Raw genomic sequence first — 20,263 nt, forward strand, 5'->3', positions numbered from 1 at the left:
TAAACTTACTTCCATAGCAGGATGGAATAACGTAAATCAGTGAAATATTAACATCTCCTACTGAGGCACAAGAAAAACTAAACCATTTCCTAATCCAACTTCCTACACTTCATATACAATACATACTTTGCACCATTGATTAGTCTGTGGGACAGCCCTCCCAAACAGCCTGACATAGCAATACTCATGGAATTAATGTCCCAGACACCACCATCCCTGGTTATGTGCTGTCCCGCTGCCAGGACAGACCCAGCAGAGGTGGCGGCAGTACAGTGGTATACAGTCGGGAGTGAATCGCCCTGGGACAACATCAACTCTGGACCTCATGAAGTTTCATGACATCGGCTCAAACACAGACATAGAAACCTCCTGATTACTATGCATTCTTCCACCCCTCCATCGTGTGGGGCATTACCAATGTAGCACCAAAAGAACAAACGCTGGAAAATCTCAACAGGAAGGTAACATCTGTAAGGAGAGAAAAGAGCTGACGTTTCGAGTCCAGATGACCCTTTGTCAAAGATAAAAGGCATAGAGAGTGGGAGATATTTATACTGCAGGGGGAAGGAATAAAATATGAGTCATAGCTATTGAAACGAGGGGAATAAACTGCTAATAGGTATCCACACAGAGAGAATAAAGGGTGTGAATGGCCAAATGGCAGAGTAGATGTAACAGATAAAGATGTGGAGGGGAGGGAGAGAAATGGGACAGAGGTAGAATATAGAAAAGGGGAAGCGCGGGGTGGGGGGGGGGGAATGTAAGGGAAGGGGGATGAAGTAGGGGGAAAGAAAAATGAAGACAATAAAGAAATAAAAAAGGTGGAGAACAGTAAAAAAATAAATAAAATAGAATGAAAACAAAGGGGCCAAGGTGGGATAGAGCAAATCATCTGAAGTTGTTGAATTCAATGTTGAGACCAGAAGGCTGTAAAGTGCCCAGCTGGAAGATGAGGTGCTGTTCCTCCAGTTTGTGTTGAGCTTCACTGGAACATTGCAGCAGGCCAAGGACAGACATGTGGGCATGGGAGCAGGATCATGTGTTAAAATGGCAAGCAACCGGAAAGTCAGGGTCCTGATTGCTGAGCACTTTCGGTCTGTGCGCAAAGTGATCACCCAGTCTACGCTTGATCTCTCCGATATAGAGACGGCCACATTGGGACCAGCGAATGCAATACACCAAATTGAAAGAGGTGCAAGTGAAACCTGGAATGAATGTTTCGGACTTTGGATGGTGAGCATAGAAGAGGTAAAGGGGCAGGTGTTACACCTTCTGCGATTGCATGGGAAGGTGCCACGAGAGGTGTTGGGTATAGCGGAGAAGTGGACTAGGTTATCCCGGAGGGAACGGTCTCTGCGGAATGCTGACAGAGGGAGTGAAGGGAAGATTGTTTGGTGGTAGCATCATGCTGGAGTTGGCAAAAATGGAGAAGGATTATGCCTTGCATGCGGAGGCTAGTGGGGTGAAATGTGAGAACAAGGGGGACTCTATCCTTGTTCTGGGAGGGAGGGGAGGAAGAGAAGGTCATGGCGCGGGAGATGGACTGCGCGCTGTTGAGGACCCTGTCGTCAACTGTAGATGGGAATCCATGGTTGAGGAAGAAGGAGCACATATTAGAAGCACCACTTTGGAAAGTGGCATCGTCAGAACAAATGTGACAGAGGCGAAGGAGCTGAGAGAAAGGGATAAAGTCCTTACAGGATGTGGGGTGTGAAGAGTTGTAGTCCAGATAGCTGTGGGAGTCAGTGGGCTTATAGTGGACATTGGTAGATAGTCTATTGCCGGAAATGGAGACAGAAAGGTCAAGGGAAGGGAAGTGTCTGAGATGGACCAGGTGAAGGCGATGGAGGAGTGGAAACTGGAAGCGAAGTTGATGAATTTTGGGAGATCTGGACGAGAGCATGAAGCAGCACCAAAAGAGTCATCAATGTACCGGTAAAGGAGTTGTGGAAGGGGATCTGGGTAGGCCTGGAACAAGAAATGTTCTGATGTTCCACATACTCCATAAAAAGACTAGCGTAGCTAGGACCCATGCCGGTACCCATTGCTACTCCTTTGATTTGGAGAAAGCGGGATGAGTTAAAGGAGAAGTTGTTGAGAGTTAGAATGAGTTCAGCCAGGTGGAGGAGAGTGGTGGTGGATGGGAATTGTTCAGGCCTCTTTTCAAGAAAGAAGCGAAGAGCTGGTTTTTACCAACGTACTAAATGGGATTGATTTTAACAGAGCTTGCAACTCAACACTGGGCATCCATGGGGTGTTGTGAGCCGTCAGCTGTAGAATTGTACATAACCACAATCTGTAACCTCATGGCCCAGCACATCCCTCCACTCTACCATTACCATCAAGTCAGGGCATTAACCCCGAGTCAAAGAAGAATGCAAGAAGGCATGCCAGGAGCAGCACCATGCACACCTAAAAATAAAATATTAACTTGGTGGACCTGCAACATAGGACCACTTGCAGGGCAAATAGTGGAAGAAGCATACGATAGACTGACTTAAGTGATCCCACAACCAACAGATTAGATCCAAGCTCTATAGTCTTGCAACATCCAGCCGTGAATGGTGGTGGACAATTAAACAACTAACTAGAGGAAGAGGTTCCACAAATATCCCATCCTCAATGATGGAGAAGCCCAGCACATCAGTGCAAAAGATAAGGCTGAAGCATTTGCAACAATCTTCAGTTAGAAGTGCCGAGTGAATGATCCATCTTTGCCTTCTCTAGAGGTCCCCACGATCACAGATGTCAGTCTTCAGCCAATTCTATTCACTATGTGAAGAATAAGCTGAAGGCACTGGATACTGCTAAGACTATGACAATATTCCAGCAACAGTAATAAAGATGTGCTCCAGAGCCCAGCCAGGCTTTTGCTGCACAGCTACCACTCTGTCTACACATCCTTCCTGTAATGAGGCGACCAAACTGAGCACAGTACTCCAAGTGGGGTCTAACGAGGGTCTTATATAGCTGCATGGGGCGTGGATTGGTACTTGGAACTACGATGTTGTGGCCATTACGGAGACAAGGGTAGAACAAGGACAGGAATGGTTGTTGGACATTCCGAGGTACAGATGTTTCAGTAAGTGTAGGGAAGCTGGTAAAAGAGGTGGAGGAGTAGCATTGCTAATCAAGGATAGTTTAACGGCTGCGGAAAGGCACTTCGAGGGGGATCTGCAGACTGAGGTAATATGGGCTGAAGTTAGAAATAGGAAAGGAGCGGTCACGTTGTTAGGAGTTTACTTTAGGCCCCCAAATAGTAATAGAGATGTGGAGAAATTGCTATGCAGATTATGGATAGGTGTGGGGGTCACAGGGTAGTTGTCATGGGGGACTTTAACTTTCCAAATATTGATTGGAACCTTTGTAGGTCGAATAGTTCGGATGGGGCAGTTTTTGTGCAGTGTGTACAGGAGGGTTTCCTGACACAATATGTGGATAGGCCGACAAGAGGTGGGGCCACATTGGATTTGGTACTGGGAAATGAACCGGCCAAGTGTTAGATTTGGTTGTGGGAGAGCATTTGAGATAGTGACCACAATTCGGTGTCTTTTGTTATTGCAATGGAGAGGGATAGGGCCGTATGGCAGGGCAAGGTTTACAATTGGGGGAGAGGTAATTATGATGCGATTAGGCAAGAATTAGGGGGCATAAGTTGGGAACAGAAACTGTCAGGGAAAGGCACTAATGAAAAGTGGAACATTTTCAAGGAACAAATACTGGGTGTCCTTGATAGGTATGTCCCTGTCAGGCAGGGAGGAAATGGCCGAGTGAGGGAACCATGGTTCACAAAAGAGGTGGAATGTCTTGTAAAAAGGAAGAGGGAAACTTATGTAGGGATGAGGAAACAAGGTTCAGATGGCTCGGTTGAGGGTTACAAGTTAGCAAGGAATGAGCTGAAAAAGGGGCTTAGGAGAGCTAGGAGGGGGCATGGGAAGTCCTTGGCGGGTCGGATCAGGGAAAACCCCAAGGCTTTTTACTCTTATGTGAGGAATAAAAGAATGACCAGGGTGAGGTTAGGGCCGGTCAAGGACAGTAGTGGGAACTTGTGTATGGAGTCAGTAGAGATAGGAGAGGTGATGAATGAATACTTTTCTTCAGTGTTCACCAAGGAGAAGGGCCATGTTTTTGAGGAAGAGAAGGTGTTACAGGCTAATAGGCTGGAGGAAGTAGATGGTCGGAGGGAGGATGTACTAGCAACTTTGAATAAACTGAAGGTCGATAAGTCCCCTGGGCCTGATGAAATATATCCTAGGATTCTTTGGGAGGCAAGGGATGAGATTGCAGAGCCTTTGGCTTTGATCTTTGGGTCCTCACTGTCCACGGGGATGGTGCCAGAGGACTGGAGAGTGGAGAATGTTGTTCCTCTGTTTAAGAAAGGGAATAGAAATGACCCTAGTAATTATAGGCCGGTTAGTCTTACTTCGGTGGTTGGTAAGTTGATCGAAAAGGTTCTTAGGGATGGGATTTACGACCATTTAGAAAGATGCGGATTAATCCGGATAGTCAGCACGGATTCATGAAGGGCAAGTCATGCCTCACAAATTTGATTGACTTTTTTGAGGAGGTAACTGAGTGTGTTGATGAAGGTAGGGCAGTTGATGTCATATACATGAATTTTAGTAAGACGTTTGCTAAGGTCCCCCATGGTCGGCTTATGATGAAAGTGAGGAGGTGTGGGATAGAGGGAAAGTTGGCCGATTGGATAGGTAACTGGCTATCTGATCGAAGACAGAGGGTGGTGGTGGATGGAAAATTTTCGGACTGGAGGCAGGTTGCTAGCGGAGTGCCACAGGGATCAGTGCTTGGTCCTCTGCTATTTGTGATTTTTATTAATGACCTAGAGGAGGGGGCTGAAGGGTGGATCAGTAAATTTGTTGATGACATCAAGATTGGTGGAGTAGTGGATGAGGTGGAGGGCTGTTGTAGACTGCAAAGAGACATAGATAGGATGCAAAGCTGGGCTGAAAAATGGCAGATGGAGTTTAACCCTGATAAATGTGAGGTGATTCATTTTGGTAGGACAAATTTAAATGTGGATTACAGGGTCAAAGGTAGGGTTCTGAAGACTGTGGAGGAACAGAGAGATCTTGGGGTCCATATCCACAGCTCGGCACAACATCGTGAGCCGAAGGGCCTGTTCTGTGCTGTACTGTTCTATGTTCTATGTCCTAAGAGTCCAGGAATACTGTAGCAAGCAAGTCACCTTGTGATTCCCACAAGCCTGTCCACCATCTACAGTACACAAGAAAGGAGTGTAATGAAACACTCCCCACTTGCCTGGGTGAATGCTACTGCAGCAACACAAGAAACTTGACATCAGACAAAGCACCCCACCCACAAACATTCACTCCCTCCACCACAATGCACAGAGGCAACCGTGTGTATCTACAAGATACTTCAAAATCCACAATCTCTACCATCTAGGAAGACAAGGGCAGCAGGCATATGGGAACACCACCAACTGGAAGCTCCCCTCCAAGCTACACACCACCATGACTTGGAACCAGTGCTGTTCCTTCACTGTCACTGGGTCAAAGTCCTGGAACACTTCCAAACAGCATGGTAGGTGTACCTACACCACATGGACTGCAGTGATTCAGCTCACCATCACTTCCTCAAAGACAATTAGGGATGGGCATCGATTGCTAGCCTAGCCAATGATGCCCACATCCAATAAATAAACTTTTTCAAAGATTTCTCCACTTTTAACACCCCAGATGTCTACAGATCAAACACTTGTAAATATTAAATCATTAAGAGACAAGACCGAACATTGAATAAAAAAGGGTAAATTTCTAATGGTCAATTGATGATCCTTGTAGAATGCACATTTCAGGTTGTTAGTTGGTTGTTTAAATTGAAATTAAATTAAACAAAATTAAAAGATCAGATTATCAGACCGTAACACCAAATTGTTGATTCTGAAGACAATGTTTCTTCAAAGGGAGAAATATGTTAATGAAATTTAACACCCGGATCCATCCCAACCTACACCTTCCAGGAACTTCCACTAGTCTAAAATTGCACAGACCGCATGCTGCGCTGTACTAAGCCCAGGTTACTAATCATCTTTATTCCTTCCCACCATGGATCCTTGAAATCCTCACCTACAAATTATACAATGAGTCTGTAGCTTTTCATCCCTCTGTACCTACTCGTCGGACTTTAGCATCCAGTGCATCTGTCGCTCCACTTTTAGTGGCAAGAATGTCAGCTCTACGCATTCCAACTTCAGCTCGAACTCCCTTTCCCCCTTTAAAAATCTTCCCAAAACCCACTTAACTGTGATTATCTCACATAATCATCCAAGAAATAGGAGCAGGAGTACATTGTATGGCTCCTCGAGCCTGCTCTGCCATTCGATGCGATTATAGTTGATCATCAGCCTTCATTCCACTTTCCCACATGCCCCCTAATTTCCCTTCATTCTCTGAGAGGCCAAAAATCTGTTTATTTCAGCCTTAAATATATTCAATGATGCAACATTGACAATACTCCAGGCTACAGAATTTCAAAGATGCACTACTCTTGGAGTGAAGAAATCTCTCTTCATCTCAGTCCTAAATGATCAGCCTGAGACTGTGTCACTGGGATCTATGTTCCGCAATCAGACCTTCATTATCTACCCTATCAAACCTCTTCAGAATCTTGTATGTTTCAATGAGATCATTCTCATTCTTCTAAACTCCAGAGATATTAGGCCCACTTTACTCAGCCTCTTATCATAGATCAGCCCCCTCATCCCAGGGATCAATCTAGTGAACGTTCACTGTACCACCTCCAAAGCAGGCATGTCCTTCCTTAATTCTGGAGACCACAACTGTGTACAGTATTCCTGGTGTGGTCCCAAAGCCCTGTACATTGTAGCAAAACTTCCATGGTTCTGTACTCCAATCCCCTGTAATAGGGGCCAACCTCATCCCACAAGGTTTCAGCACTGATGCCTTTCCTCTTCCATACTGTAGAAATACAAAATATTATTGTTAACCAATACCATGAGGCAATCCTGAGATGATATCTGATCTTCAAAAGTAGAACACCTGGAAAGTTCACAGCCAGACGCCAATATAACTGGAGAGATCAACATGGAGAAATATGCATAAAATTACAATTTTGCTGAATTCACACCACTGTCTGCATGGTGCACTAAAGGCACTAATTTCATGCAAAACAGACATGCCTATAAATAATTCTGCAAGCTTACCTCTTCATTAAATTTGCTGGCAAGTTCTAATTTCTCTTTTTCCAATTTGTTCAGCTTCCACCTGAGATCTGTAGAACTGTAGTCACCATCCCCAGGTTGCAATTGTTTCATTTGATTCTGGAGCTGATTAATGGTACTCTGCAATCTAAGTAAAGATTTTTTTAAAAATATATTGATATAGCATATTCCATGATCTTAGGACATCTGAAAATGCTTCCTAGCCAATAAAGAATCTCTGAAGTTGTAACACAGGTAACTTGGCTGTCAGTCTGTGCACAGCAAAAGGTCCCAAAACCAGCAATGAGATAAATGAGCAAATAGCTCATGTCTGTGCTGAGGCTAGTTGAGGGGACAATAGACCGGACAGAGTGGGCCTCCCTTGTTTCACTTCCATTAGCTCCATGGGATCTCGAACATCCACCCATCATAGGGCAGACAAGCTTCAGGTTAACACGATCACTGCAGTGCCGAAAGAGGCCATACGGCCTATCGAGTGAGCATCTTACCCAGCCGCCCCCCCCCCCCCCCCCCCCACCGCCCCCGCAGCCTTGTTAAAGTCCAAGATTGTCAACATAAATTGAAAAACTAAATACTTTAAGTCACAATCATGATTGAAAGGGAATTGTCATTCCTGGAGTGTTTTCCAAACATGGAAATAAAAAACTGAAAACACAGAATTACGCCAAATTATTTCCCAGATATAAATGATTCACTATCTGATCATATCGTAGAATCCCTACAGTGCAGAAGGTGGCCATTTGGCCCATTAAGTCTGTGCCAACCACAATCCACACAGGCCTTTACCATGCATTTACCCTGCTAATCCCCCTGACACTAGGGTCAATTTAGCATGATCAACCTAACCCCGCACATCTTTGGACTGTGGGAGGAAACTGGAGCACCCAGAGGAAACCCACGCAGACAAAGTGCAAACTCCGCACAGCACCCGAGGCCGGAATTGAACGTGGGAGCCTGACGCCGAGACAGCAGTGCTAACCACTGTACCAGCACTAACTAATTCCATGAATTACTACAGCTAGCTTACCTCACAATTTCAGAGGCAGTAGAACTTTGCTTTTGCTGACAAGACAGCCTCGAGGCGACATTCCTTGGACCTGTGCTGGTCCTCAGTTGAACAATTTGGGAGCGGTTATCAGTCCCTTCCAGGGAACGACGCAGAGGATCCTGCAAATCTACAGCAGACATAATTTCCTTGCCTCTACATGTTTTGAAACCTTGAAGTAAACAGAATCAGAAGTAAATAACGAACATGATATACAATGTGGAGAACCCGTAGATAAGTGAGTGACGACCGTACATTATTCTTCGAGTAAAAATAATGGTTCCCAGTTTAGTTATAGTTTACTCTCGGTAAAAGAGAAGCCATTCTATCCGAAATATGAACCATCCAGTCCCTACACCTGTCCACTGTTATTGTAAAAGGATTAGGAAGACAGAATGTGACACACACTCACTGCTCACTTCTCGCCCACCGATGAGTTCGCCCCGGCCTTGCGACCACTTCGTGCTGGAGAACACGGAAAAAGTCGTGTTTGTAACCAGGGGCATCGGGCTCTCAGTGTGCTGAATCGAGAAGAACAACGTCAGGAAGTAGAGTAATTGAGACCTAAAGTACAAAACTGTTGTGTGTTATTGTAAGTGGGAGCAGGGTCAGGGCAGCAGCCAGTGCGGGTGCATTCACTGTTGCGTTTGACAGTCGAGCATTGTGAAGACACTGCCTGTACAAGGCTGCAAGGCCAGCAGCTCCCGGACTGCATTGTTAAAATACCTAGCACCCAGACATGGAGTCAACACTGCCAGGGGCTCAACAGCTAGCCAGGTAGGAGCAAGGAGGCAGAGGGGCACTGGGGCAAGAGGGAGACCATGAGGATGAGTGAGCACAAGGTGTCGAGCGGGTGGGACAGAGACATCGATCACAGCCGCTGCAGTGCAAACGTTTAAAATTACCCCACCTTTAGGGGCATTTCACACGAGAAACCCAACCCCCTCCTCCCGCTTGTCTTTTTCCTTTATACAGGGTCCGTGGCCTGGTGAATTAGCCAAATTAAAATGAGGCTGGGGTACACAGGACTAAGAGACAGGACAGTTCCAGCATCATAGTCATTACTGATCCAGAGAGTTCAATTCAAGCTTCACAGCACCTCAACATTTCCAATTAAATCAATCTGGAATAAAAAGATTGTGGTCAGCACTGCTGCCTCACAACGTCAGGGACCTGGGTTCGATTCCCGGCTTGGGTTACTGTCTGTGTGGAGTCTGCACGTTCTCCCTGTATCTGTGTGGGTTTCCTCCGGGTGCTCCGGTTTCCTCCCACAGTCCAAAGATGTGCGGATTAGGTGGACGATGCTAAATTGCCCCTTAGTGTCAGGGCGACTAGCTAGGGTAAATGCATGGGGTTATGGGGATAGGGCCTGGGTGGGATTGTGGTCAGTGCAGCTTGATGGGCCGAATGACCTCCTTCTGCACTGTAGGGATTCTATGTATCATTTCTATGCATCATTAACAGGTGGCATGGTAGCACAGTCATTAGCACTGCTGCTTCGCAGCTCCAGGGACCTGGGTTCGATTCCCGGCTTGGGTCACTGTGTGTGGAGTTTGCACATTCTCCTCGTGTCTGTGTGGGTTTCCTCCGGGTGCTCCAGTTTCCTCCCACAGTCCAAAGACGTGCGGGGTAGGTTGTTTGGCTATGCTAAAATTGCCCTTAGTGTCCTGGGATGCGTAGGTTAGAGGGATTAGTGGGTGGATATGGGGGTAGGGCCTGGGTGGGATTGTGGTCGGTGCAGACACAACGGGCCGAATGGCCTCTTTCTGTGCTGTAGGGTTTCTAAGATTTCCATGAAAAAGTTAGTATTGTCAATTCTCCTTCTGATGTCTTGGAATTGTGAACACCCTTTTGTTGGGCGCCCTGTCCTTAAACAGGCTGCAGTTTATACACAGTCCTGTTAGGGACTTGTCCCTTTGCTGTGACCACACACCCATGCAAGCAGCTTGAAGAAAATGGTGAGTCTCAGCAATGGTCATCAGGAAACTCTCCGGATGCCATAATCATCTGGTTCACATATGTACTTTAAAGAAGGGAATCGGCCCTTCCTATCCAGTCTGGCAACGAACTACCTGCTTCTGTGAGAAATCACACAGAATATACCCAAAACCTCAGCAATGTTGTTGACTCTTACATGCCCCCTGAAAAAGCCGAGGAAGTCACTCAAGTTGTATCAAACCACAAGTTATAACAGATAATAGCGGACATCAACCTAGAAACCAGACATGACAAAATGTTATGATCTCAGTGGAGATTCCATTCCAGAATCTTGAGGGTTCTTTCATTTCTCCTGGGACCAAACCAAGGTGTGCCACAGCTCTCAGGAGTTCACTTCGATTCTCCTCAGTGTTTTAGCTCTTCTCAAAAGGTATAAGAATTGTTGGAGACCTTGCACTAGCATTCGGCTTGGTGATACTTCACAAATGTGGACTCCACAGCTCAAGCAGAGGCCTCACTGCATTCTCACTCTGACTTCAAATCAGCCAAATGTCTTGGTTTCTGATTGACCAGTAATGAGGGATACAGCCCCTGCCACATTCTCTCTTCGTTGGTCTCAAAGCTGCATTGGACTCAAACATCTAGTACCTGTCTTTGTGAAAACCAAAACCCCAAAAAAAACTCTCCAGGCAATCAATCCTTATCGCAACATGGCAGGATGTCCCAGATAGAGATTTGAACTAACCATCTCAACTCCCAAACATTCATTCTGTTCTGGGAAACCATATGAATAATTTAAACCTCTGACTGAGTCGGCTCTCTGTTTCCATCACAGGGTTCAGGGAGGAGTTACCCGTTGTTTAATGTTTTCAATCTTCCAAGAGAAACAAGTTTGCAAACAATTCAACTCACTCAACAGACTATGAAGAAATAGCTGAACACATTGGATACAGCAAAGACAATGCACTCCAACAATATCCTGGCTGTAGAGTTGATGACTTGTGCTCTAGATCTATCTACCTGCATCTCCAGCCAGGCTGATACAGTGCAGCTGCAACAATGGCATCTAACTGACAGTGTTAAAAAAGCACAACAAATTCAGTCTGGCCAATTACCATCCCAGTCTACACTCAATCATCAAAGTGATGGAGGTGTCATTGACGGTGCTACCAAGCAGCACTTCTCACAACTGACCTATTTGGTGATGCACAGTTGGGTTCCACCACCACGAACCACTCAGCTCCTGACCTCATTACAACCTTCAGGTAAACATAGACAAAAAGAACTGAAGTCCCGAGATGAGACAAGAGTGACTGCCCTTGGTAGCATTTGACAGAGCATAGCATCAAGATGTCCTCAGAATTGAAGTCTTAAGCCCAATCTTCTTCAGCTGCTTTTTCAATGCCTTTCCTCCTGATTTAAGGTCAGAAGTGGGCACAGGAGCCAGCTCCCCAAGTAGAGTTTAATGAGCTCATAGGTCACAAGTAACATTCATGCTACTCAAGTGCCAGTCGATGGCCATCTCTAATAAGAGAATCAACAACTTGCCCTTGATATTTAAATAACATTACCATTATCAAACCCCCCAATATCCACATCCGGTGGTACCTATTGATCAGAAACATAATTGGATCAAGAAGGAGGAGGTACTCAGACTGGGGGAAAGCTGCAAGGTTCAAAGGGAGGGGGAACAGGACAGGAGCTGCAGTACCATGGGCTGGGGTGGGAGATATAGTCTGGGGTTTGGGGCAGATAACTGATGGGGATAAGCTGCAGGGACAAAGGGAGGGGGAATAGGGCAGGAGATACAGTACCATGGGAGGGGGAGGGGGGGTGGAGATATAGACTGGGGTTTGGGGGAAGATGCCTGAGCAGAGTGGCCCACAATATGGGATCGGGACCCAGAAACGTGGAGGGGGGAGCGGAGAGTCATAGAGTCCAGTAGGATATTGGGACCCAGGAGTTTGGAGCATTGTGCCCAGGGGAGGGGGCAGTGGTGTTGGTGCCCGGGGACCACAATCGGTGTTGCACCAGGTGGGCACACCCTCACAGCACCCCCCAGCCCGGTTCATTCCGCACCGTGGAGCAGAGATAACAAGCGGCTCAGTGCTCCGAGCTCCCACCTTCTCGCTGGGCTGGGACCGCTGTTTAAATGTCCCGCGCGGAGCTTCCACCCCGTGGACCCGGCACCTGGAGCGGGGCGCGGCGTCAGTTTAAAAGCTAACTGCCACCCTGCCCGCGCGCCACTTCCGCCCCGCACACACGCGCACTTCCGGTCATAAGGTACGGAGATCCTCAGCCGGTTGGTGAAAAGCGGCTGGTGACGTAGGCATTAGTGGACACGTGACAATTGGGAGCGGAGGGGCGGGCCGGTTGCTGAGTAACGGGAGAGGAACCTGCGCGTGCTCAGTGAGAACTACCAACTGTCAACGGCCAGAGCGGCTCGTGGGCTGGAAGAGCGGGAATGAGAGAGATAGAGAGAGTGTGATAGGTAGAGAGAGAAAGGGAGAGAGAGAGGGAGAGTGATAGAGAGGGAGAGTGATAGAGAGGGAGAGTGATAGAGAGGGAGAGTGATAGAGAGGGAGAGTGAGAGAGAGGGAGAGTGATAGAGAGGGAGAGTGATAGAGAGGGAGAGAGAGAGAGAGTGAGAGAGAGGGAGAGTGATAGAGAGGGAGAGTGATAGAGAGGGAGAGTGAGAGAGAGGGAGAGTGATAGAGAGGGAGAGTGAGAGAGAGGGAGAGTGAGAGAGAGGGAGAGTGATAGAGAGGGAGAGTGATAGAGAGGGAGAGTGAGAGAGAGGGAGAGTGAGAGAGAGGGAGAGTGAGAGAGAGGGAGAGTGAGAGAGAGGGAGAGTGAGAGAGAGGGAGAGTGATAGAGAGGGAGAGTGATAGAGAGGGAGAGTGATAGAGAGGGAGAGTGATAGAGAGGGAGAGTGATAGAGAGGGAGAGTGATAGAGAGGGAGAGTGATAGAGAGGGAGAGTGATAGAGAGGGAGAGTGATAGAGAGGGAGAGTGATAGAGAGGGAGAATGAGGAGGTGATAGACAAGAGCTATCATCAGGTGGTCACACCAGGGCAACGGGAGGAGGCCAAGTGGGTGATGGCCAGGAAGGGTAAGGCTAGGGTGGTTGAGAGCACCCCAGTGGATTTGCCCCTGCACAACAAGTACTCCTGCTTGAGTACTGCTGGGGGGGACAGCCCGCCTGGGGGAAGCAGCAGTGGCCGTGTCTCCGCAGTGGAGTCCAGCCCTGTAACTCAGAGGGCTAAGGAAAAGAGGAGGAAGGCGGTATTAATCGGGGACTCGATGGTGAAGGGGACAGACAGGCGTTTCTGCGGAGGTAGGCGGGATTCTCGCATGGTGGTCTGCCTCCCTGGGGCCGGGATCCAGGATGTCGCTAGTCGCGTCCCGGAAATCCTGAGGTGGGAGGGAGAGGAGCCTGAGGTAGCGGTACATATTGGTACCGCTGATGTGGGTAGGAAGGGAGAAGGGGTCATGAAAAGGGAGTACAGGGAATTAGGGAGACAGCTGAGAAAGAGGAAAGCAAAGGTAGTAATCTCAGGATTACTGCCTGTGCCACGGGAAGGTGAGGGCAGGAATGGAGTGAGGTGGAAGATGAATGTGTGGCTGAGGGACTGGTGCAGGGGGCAGGGATTCAGGTTCCTGGACCATTGGGACCTCTTTAGGGGCAGGGGTGATCTGTATACAAAAAACGGGTGGAACTTGAATCACACGGGGACCAATATCCTGGCCGGTAGGTTGGCTAAGGTTACTGGGGAGAATTTAAACTAGATAGGTTGGGGGGAGGGGAGCTAGAAGAGTTGACTAGGATCAAGGAACTAATTGATGGGGTGGAGGATGCAGGGGTAAGGGGAATTACAAAATTAATGGTAGAGGAGAGGGTGCAAGTGAATGAAGGCGGTAATTTAGATAAGGGAGTAGAGGGAGAGGGTGTTCGCGACTCATCAAAGCGGGTCCAGATAAAAGCTGGAATAAGGACACTTTGCCTGAATGCACGAAGCATTCGGAACAAGGTAAATGAGTTGATGGTGCAAATCAGCACGAGTGGGTACGATCTAGTGGCCATTACAGAAACGTGGCTGAAAGGTGACCAGGACTGGGAGATGAATATCCAGGGGTATCAGGCGTTTAGGAAGAATAGACAGGAAGGAAAAGGTGGTGGGGTCGCGCTATTAATAAGAGATAATATCAGGGTAGTACTGAGGGATGACATAGGCTCTGAGGAACAAAACGTGGAATCATTATGGGTAGAGATGAGGAATAGTAGAGGGAGAAAGACACTAGTAGGTGTGGTATATAGGCCCCCAAATAATAATGTTGAGGTAGGGAGGGCTATAAACAAGCAGATAAGGGATGCGTGTAAAAACGAAACGGCAATAATCATGGGGGACTTCAACATGCACATTGACTGGCAGACTCAAGTCGGTAAGGGTGGAATGGAGGAAGAGTTCTTAGAATGCTGTCGGGATAGTTTCCTTGAACAGCATGTTACGGAACCGACGAGGGAACGAGCTATTTTGGATCTGGTATTGTGTAACGAGGTAGGTAGAATTAAGGATCTTATTGTGAAGGACCCTCTTGGGTCTAGTGACCACAATATGGTCGAATTTCTGATTCAGATGGAAGAGGAGAAAGTTTGGTCCCAAACCAGTGTCCTCTGTTTGAACAGAGGGAAATATGATAGGATGAGGGATGAATTGGCTAAGGTAGACTGGGAGAGCAGGCTGGCAGGTAGGATAGCTGAGGAACAGTGGAGGATTTTTAAGGAGATCCTTTTCAGTTCTCAGCAAAAATATATTCCAGCAAAAAACAAGGATTGTAAGAAAAGGGAGAACCAGCCGTGGATAACGAAGGAAATAAAGGAGAGTATTAAAATAAAAACAGCTGCGTACAGAGTGGCCAAAAATAGTGGAGAAACAAGTGATTGGGAAAAATTTAAGAAACAACAAAGAGAGACTAAGAAAGCGATAAAGAAAGGAAGGATAGACTATGAAGCTAGGCTAGCAATTAATATAAAAAATGATAGTAAAAGTTTTTATAAATATATAAAAAGGAATAGAGTGGCTAGAGTGAATGTTGGACCCTTGGAGGACGAGAGGGGGGAGTTAATAGTGGGAAATGAGGATATGGCTGAGTCTTTAAATAAGTTTTTTGTGTCGGTCTTCACGGTGGAGGACACAAATAGTTTGCCAAATATTAACGATAGAGGGTTGGCAGCAGGAGAAATACTTAATACAATTAATGTTACCAGAGAGGCAGTGCTGGGTAGACTAATGGGACTGAAGGTGGATAAGTCCCCGGGTCCGGATGGAATGCATCCCAGGGTATTGAAAGAAATGTCAGAGGTAATAGTGGATGCGTTAGTGATTATTTATCAAAACTCGTTGCATTCTGGGGTAGTGCCGGTTGATTGGAAAACGGCTAATGTTACGCCGCTGTTTAAAAAAGGAAGGAGACAAAAGGCGGGTAACTATAGGCCGGTCAGCTTAACGTCTGTAGTAGGGAAAATGCTGGAATCCATTATTAAAGAGGAGATAGCAGGGCATCTGGATAGAAATGGTTCGATCAATCAGACGCAGCATGGATTCATGAGGGGAAAGTCGTGCTTGACGAACATGTTGGATTTTTATGAAGATGTGACTAGGGCGGTTGATGGAGGAGAACCGGTGGATGCGGTGTTTTTGGATTTCCAAAAGGCGTTTGATAAGGTGCCCCATAAAAGGCTACTGAAGAAGATTAGGGCACACGGAGTTGGGGGTAGTGTGTTAAAGTGGATTGGGGACTGGCTATCCGACAGGAAGCAAAGAGTCGGAATAAATGGCTGTTTTTCCGGTTGGAGGAAGGTAACTAGTGGCGTGCCGCAGGGATCGGTACTCGGGCCGCAACTATTTACCATTTATATAGATGATCTGGAGGAGGGGACGGAGTGTAGGGTAACGAAGTTTGCAGACGACACAAAGATAAGTGGAAAAGTGAATCGTGTGGAGGACGGAGAAGATCTGCAGAGAGATTTGGACAGGCTGAGTGAGTGGGCGAGGATATGGCAAATGGAGTATAACGTTGAGAAATGCGAGGTTATACACTTTGGAGGAAATAATAACAAATGGGATTACTATCTCAATGGAAACAAATTAAAACATGCTACCGTGCAAAGGGACCTGGGGGTCCTTGTGCATGAGACGCAAAAGCCCAGTCTGCAGGTACAACAGGTGATCAAGAAGGCAAATGGGATGTTGGCCTATATTGCGAAGGGGATAGAATATAAAAGCAGGGATGTCTTGATGCACCTGTACAGGGCATTGGTGAGGCCGCAGCTGGAATACTGTGTGCAGTATTGGTCCCCTTATATGAGGAAGGATATATTGGCATTGGAGGGAGTGCAGAGAAGGTTCACCAGGTTGATACCGGAGATGAGGGGTTTGGATTATGAGGAGAGGCTGAGGAGATTGGGTTTGTACTCGTTGGAGTTTAGAAGGATGAGGGGGGATCTTATGGAGACTTATAAGATAATGCGGGGGCTGGATAGGGTGGAGGCGGAGAGATTCTTTCCACTTAGTAAGGAAGTTAAAACTAGAGGACACAGCCTCAAAATAAAGGGGGGTCGGTTTAAGACAGAGTTGAGGAGGAACTTCTTCTCCCAGAGGGTGGTGAATCTCTGGAATTCTCTGCCCACTGAGGTGGTGGAGGCTACCTCGCTGAATATGTTTAAAGCGCGGATGGATGGATTCCTGATCGGTAAGGGAATTAAGGGTTATGGGGATCAGGCGGGTAAGTGGTACTGATCCACGTCAGATCAGCCATGATCTTATTGAATGGCGGGGCAGGCTCGAGGGGCTAGATGGCCTACTCCTGCTCCTATTTCTTATGTTCTTATGTTCTTATGAGAGTGATAGAGAGGGAGAGAGTGTGATAGGTAGAGAGAGAAAGGGAGAGAGAGTGATAGGGGGAGAGTGATAGAGAGGGAGGGTGAAAGAGAGTGTGGGAGAGAGAGTGAGAGAGAGAGAGTGATAGAGAGGGAGAGTGAGAGAGTGATAGAGAGGGAGAGTGATAGAGAGGGAGAGTGATAGAGAGGGAGAGTGATAGAGAGGGAGAGTGAGGGAGAGAGTGTGATAGGTAGAGAGAGAAAGGGAGAGAGAGTGATAGGGGGAGAGTGATGGAGAGGGAGAGTGATAGAGAGGGTGAGAGAGAGTGAGGGAGAGAGAGTGAGGGAGAGAGAGTGAGGGAGAGAGAGTGAGGGAGGGAGAGAGAGTGAGGGAGAGAGAGTGAGGGAGAGAGAGTGAGGGAGAGAGAGTGAGGGAGAGAGAGTGAGGGAGAGAGAGTGAGGGAGAGAGAGTGAGGGAGAGAGAGTGAGGGAGAGAGAGTGAGAGAGAGGGTGAGAGAGAGGGAGAGTGATGGAGAGGGAGAGTGATGGAGAGGGAGAGTGATGGAGAGGGAGAGTGATGGAGAGGGAGAGTGATGGAGAGGGAGAGTGATGGAGAGGGAGAGTGATGGAGAGGGAGAGTGATGGAGAGGGAGAGTGATGGAGAGGAGAGTGATGGAGAGGGAGAGTGATGGAGAGGAGAGTGAGGAGGGAGAGTGATGGAGAGGGAGAGTGATGGAGAGGGAGTGTGATGGAGAGGGAGAGTGATGGAGAGGGAGAGTGATGGAGAGGGAGAGTGATGGAGAGGGAGAGTGATGGAGAGGGAGAGTGATGGAGAGGGAGAGTGATGGAGAGGGAGAGTGATGGAGAGGGAGAGTGATGGAGAGGGAGAGTGATGGCGAGGGAGAGTGAGGGAGAGGGAGAGTGATGGAGAGGGAGAGTGATGGAGAGGAGGGAGAGGGAGGGAGAGGGAGGGAGAGTGAGGGAGAGTGATAGAGAGGGAGAGAGGGAGAGAGTGATAGAGAGGGAGAGAGTGATAGAGAGGGAGAGAGTGATAGAGAGGGAGAGTGATAGAGAGGGAGAGTGATAGAGAGGGAGAATTGCGGATAGCGAAGAGCATTGTCGGGCAATACAGCAGGATATAGATAGGCTGGAAAATTGGGCGGAGAGGTGGCAGATGGAGTTTAATCCGGATAAATACGAAGTGATGCATTTTGGAAGAAATAATGTAGGGAGGAGTTATACAATAATGGCAGAGTCATCAGGAGTATAGAAACACAGAGGGACCTAGGTGTGCAAGTCCACAAATCCTTGAAGGTGGCAACACAGGTGGAGAAGGTGGTGAAGAAGGCATATGGTATGCTTGCCTTTATAGGACGGTGTATAGAGTATAAAAGCTGGAGTCTGATGATGCAGCTGTATAGAACGCTGGTTAGGCCACATTTGGAGTACTGCGTCCAGTTCTGGTCGCCGCACTACCAGAAGGACGTGGAGGCATTGGAGAGAGTGCAGAGAAGGTTTACCAGGATGTTGCCTGGTATGGAGGGTCTTAGCCATGAGGAGAGATTGGGTAGACTGAGGTTGTTCTCCTTGGAAAGACGGAGAATGAGGGGAGATCTAATAGAAGTATACAAGATTATGAAGGGTATGGATAGGGTGAACAGTGGGAAACTTTTTCCCAGGTCGGAGGTGACGATCACGAGGGGTCACGGGCTCAAGCTGAGAGGGGCGAAGTATAACTCAGACTTCAGAGGGACGTTTTTTACACAGAGGGTGGTGGGGGCCTGGAATGCGCTGCCAAGTAGGGTGGTGGAGGCAGGCACGCTGACATCGTTTAAGACTTACCTGGATAGTCACATGAGCAGCCTGGGAATGGAGGGATACAAACGATTGGTCTAGTTGGACCAAGGAGCGGCACAGGCTTGGAGGGCCGAAGGGCCTGTTTCCTGTGCTGTACTGTTCTTTGTTCTTTGAGAGGGAGAGAGAGGGGGAGGGGGAGGGAGAGTGAGAGGGAGGGAGAGTGAGAGGGAGGGAGAGGGAGGGAGGGAGAGTGAGAGGGAGGGAGAGTGAGAGGGAGGGAGAGTGAGAGGGAGGGAGAGTGAGAGGGAGGGAAAGTGAGAGGGAGGGAGAGTGAGAGGGAGGGAGAGTGGGAGGGAGGGAGAGTGGGAGGGAGGGAGAGTGGGAGGGAGAGTGAGAGGGAGGGAGAGTGAGAGGGAGGGAGAGTGAGGGGGAGGGAGAGTGAGGGGGAGGGAGAGTGAGGGGGAGGGAGAGTGAGAGGGAGGGAGAGTGAGAGGGAGGGAGAGTGAGAGGGAGGGAGAGTGAGAGAGAGGGAGAGTGAGAGAGAGGGAGAGTGAGAGTGAGAGAGAGGGAGAGTGAGGGAGAGGGAGAGTGAGGGAGTGGGAGAGTGAGTTAGAGAGAGAGGGAGAGTGAGTTAGAGAGAGAGGGATTGTAAGAAAAGGGAGAACCAGCCGTGGATAACGAAGGAAATAAAGGAGAGTATTAAAATAAAAACAGCTGCGTACAGAGTGGCCAAAAATAGTGGAGAAACAAGTGATTGGGAAAAATTTAAGAAACAACAAAGAGAGACTAAGAAAGCGATAAAGAAAGGAAGGATAGACTATGAAGCTAGGCTAGCAATTAATATAAAAAATGATAGTAAAAGTTTTTATAAATATATAAAAAGGAATAGAGTGGCTAGAGTGAATGTTGGACCCTTGGAGGACGAGAGGGGGGAGTTAATAGTGGGAAATGAGGATATGGCTGAGTCTTTAAATAAGTTTTTTGTGTCGGTCTTCACGGTGGAGGACACAAGTAGTTTGCCAAATATTAACGATAGAGGGTTGGCAGCAGGAGAAATACTTAATACAATTAATGTTACCAGAGAGGCAGTGCTGGGTAGACTAATGGGACTGAAGGTGGACAAGTCCCCGGGTCCGGATGGAATGCATCCCAGGGTATTGAAAGGTGTTGTTAAACTTCTTACTGTGTTTACCCCAGTCCAACGCCGGCATCTCCACATCATTGAAAGAAATGTCAGAGGTAATAGTGGATGCGTTAGTGATTATTTATCAAAACTCGTTGCATTCTGGGGTAGTGCCGGTTGATTGGAAAACGGCTAATGTTACGCCGCTGTTTAAAAAAGGAAGGAGACAAAAGGCGGGTAACTATAGGCCAGTCA

General features: G+C 47.7%; 1 protein-coding gene across 2 annotated transcripts in view; it reads right to left on the bottom strand.

Moving 5' to 3' along the window:
- The window catches only part of ccdc171 (coiled-coil domain containing 171), a 233,144-nt gene extending 220,679 nt beyond the window's left edge, over window positions 1-12,465 (bottom strand). Inside the window, exons 1-3 of one of the 2 annotated variants that reach the window (XM_078213908.1) lie at window positions 12,332-12,465; window positions 8,253-8,442; window positions 7,208-7,352 (exon numbers count right to left, since the gene is read on the bottom strand). In XM_078213908.1, coding sequence (XP_078070034.1) covers window positions 7,208-7,352; window positions 8,253-8,413 — 306 coding nt within the window. In that variant the 5' untranslated portion in view covers window positions 8,414-8,442; window positions 12,332-12,465. Of the gene's footprint in view, window positions 1-7,207; window positions 7,353-8,252; window positions 8,443-9,443; window positions 9,502-12,331 lie in introns of those variants that run through there. The other variant, XM_078213909.1, reaches the window with a different exon arrangement.
- Between the last annotated feature and the right edge of the window lie 7,798 nt (window positions 12,466-20,263).

The sequence above is a fragment of the Mustelus asterias genome, chromosome 6 (assembly GCF_964213995.1).
Source record: "Mustelus asterias chromosome 6, sMusAst1.hap1.1, whole genome shotgun sequence".
NCBI lineage: Eukaryota > Metazoa > Chordata > Chondrichthyes > Carcharhiniformes > Triakidae > Mustelus > Mustelus asterias.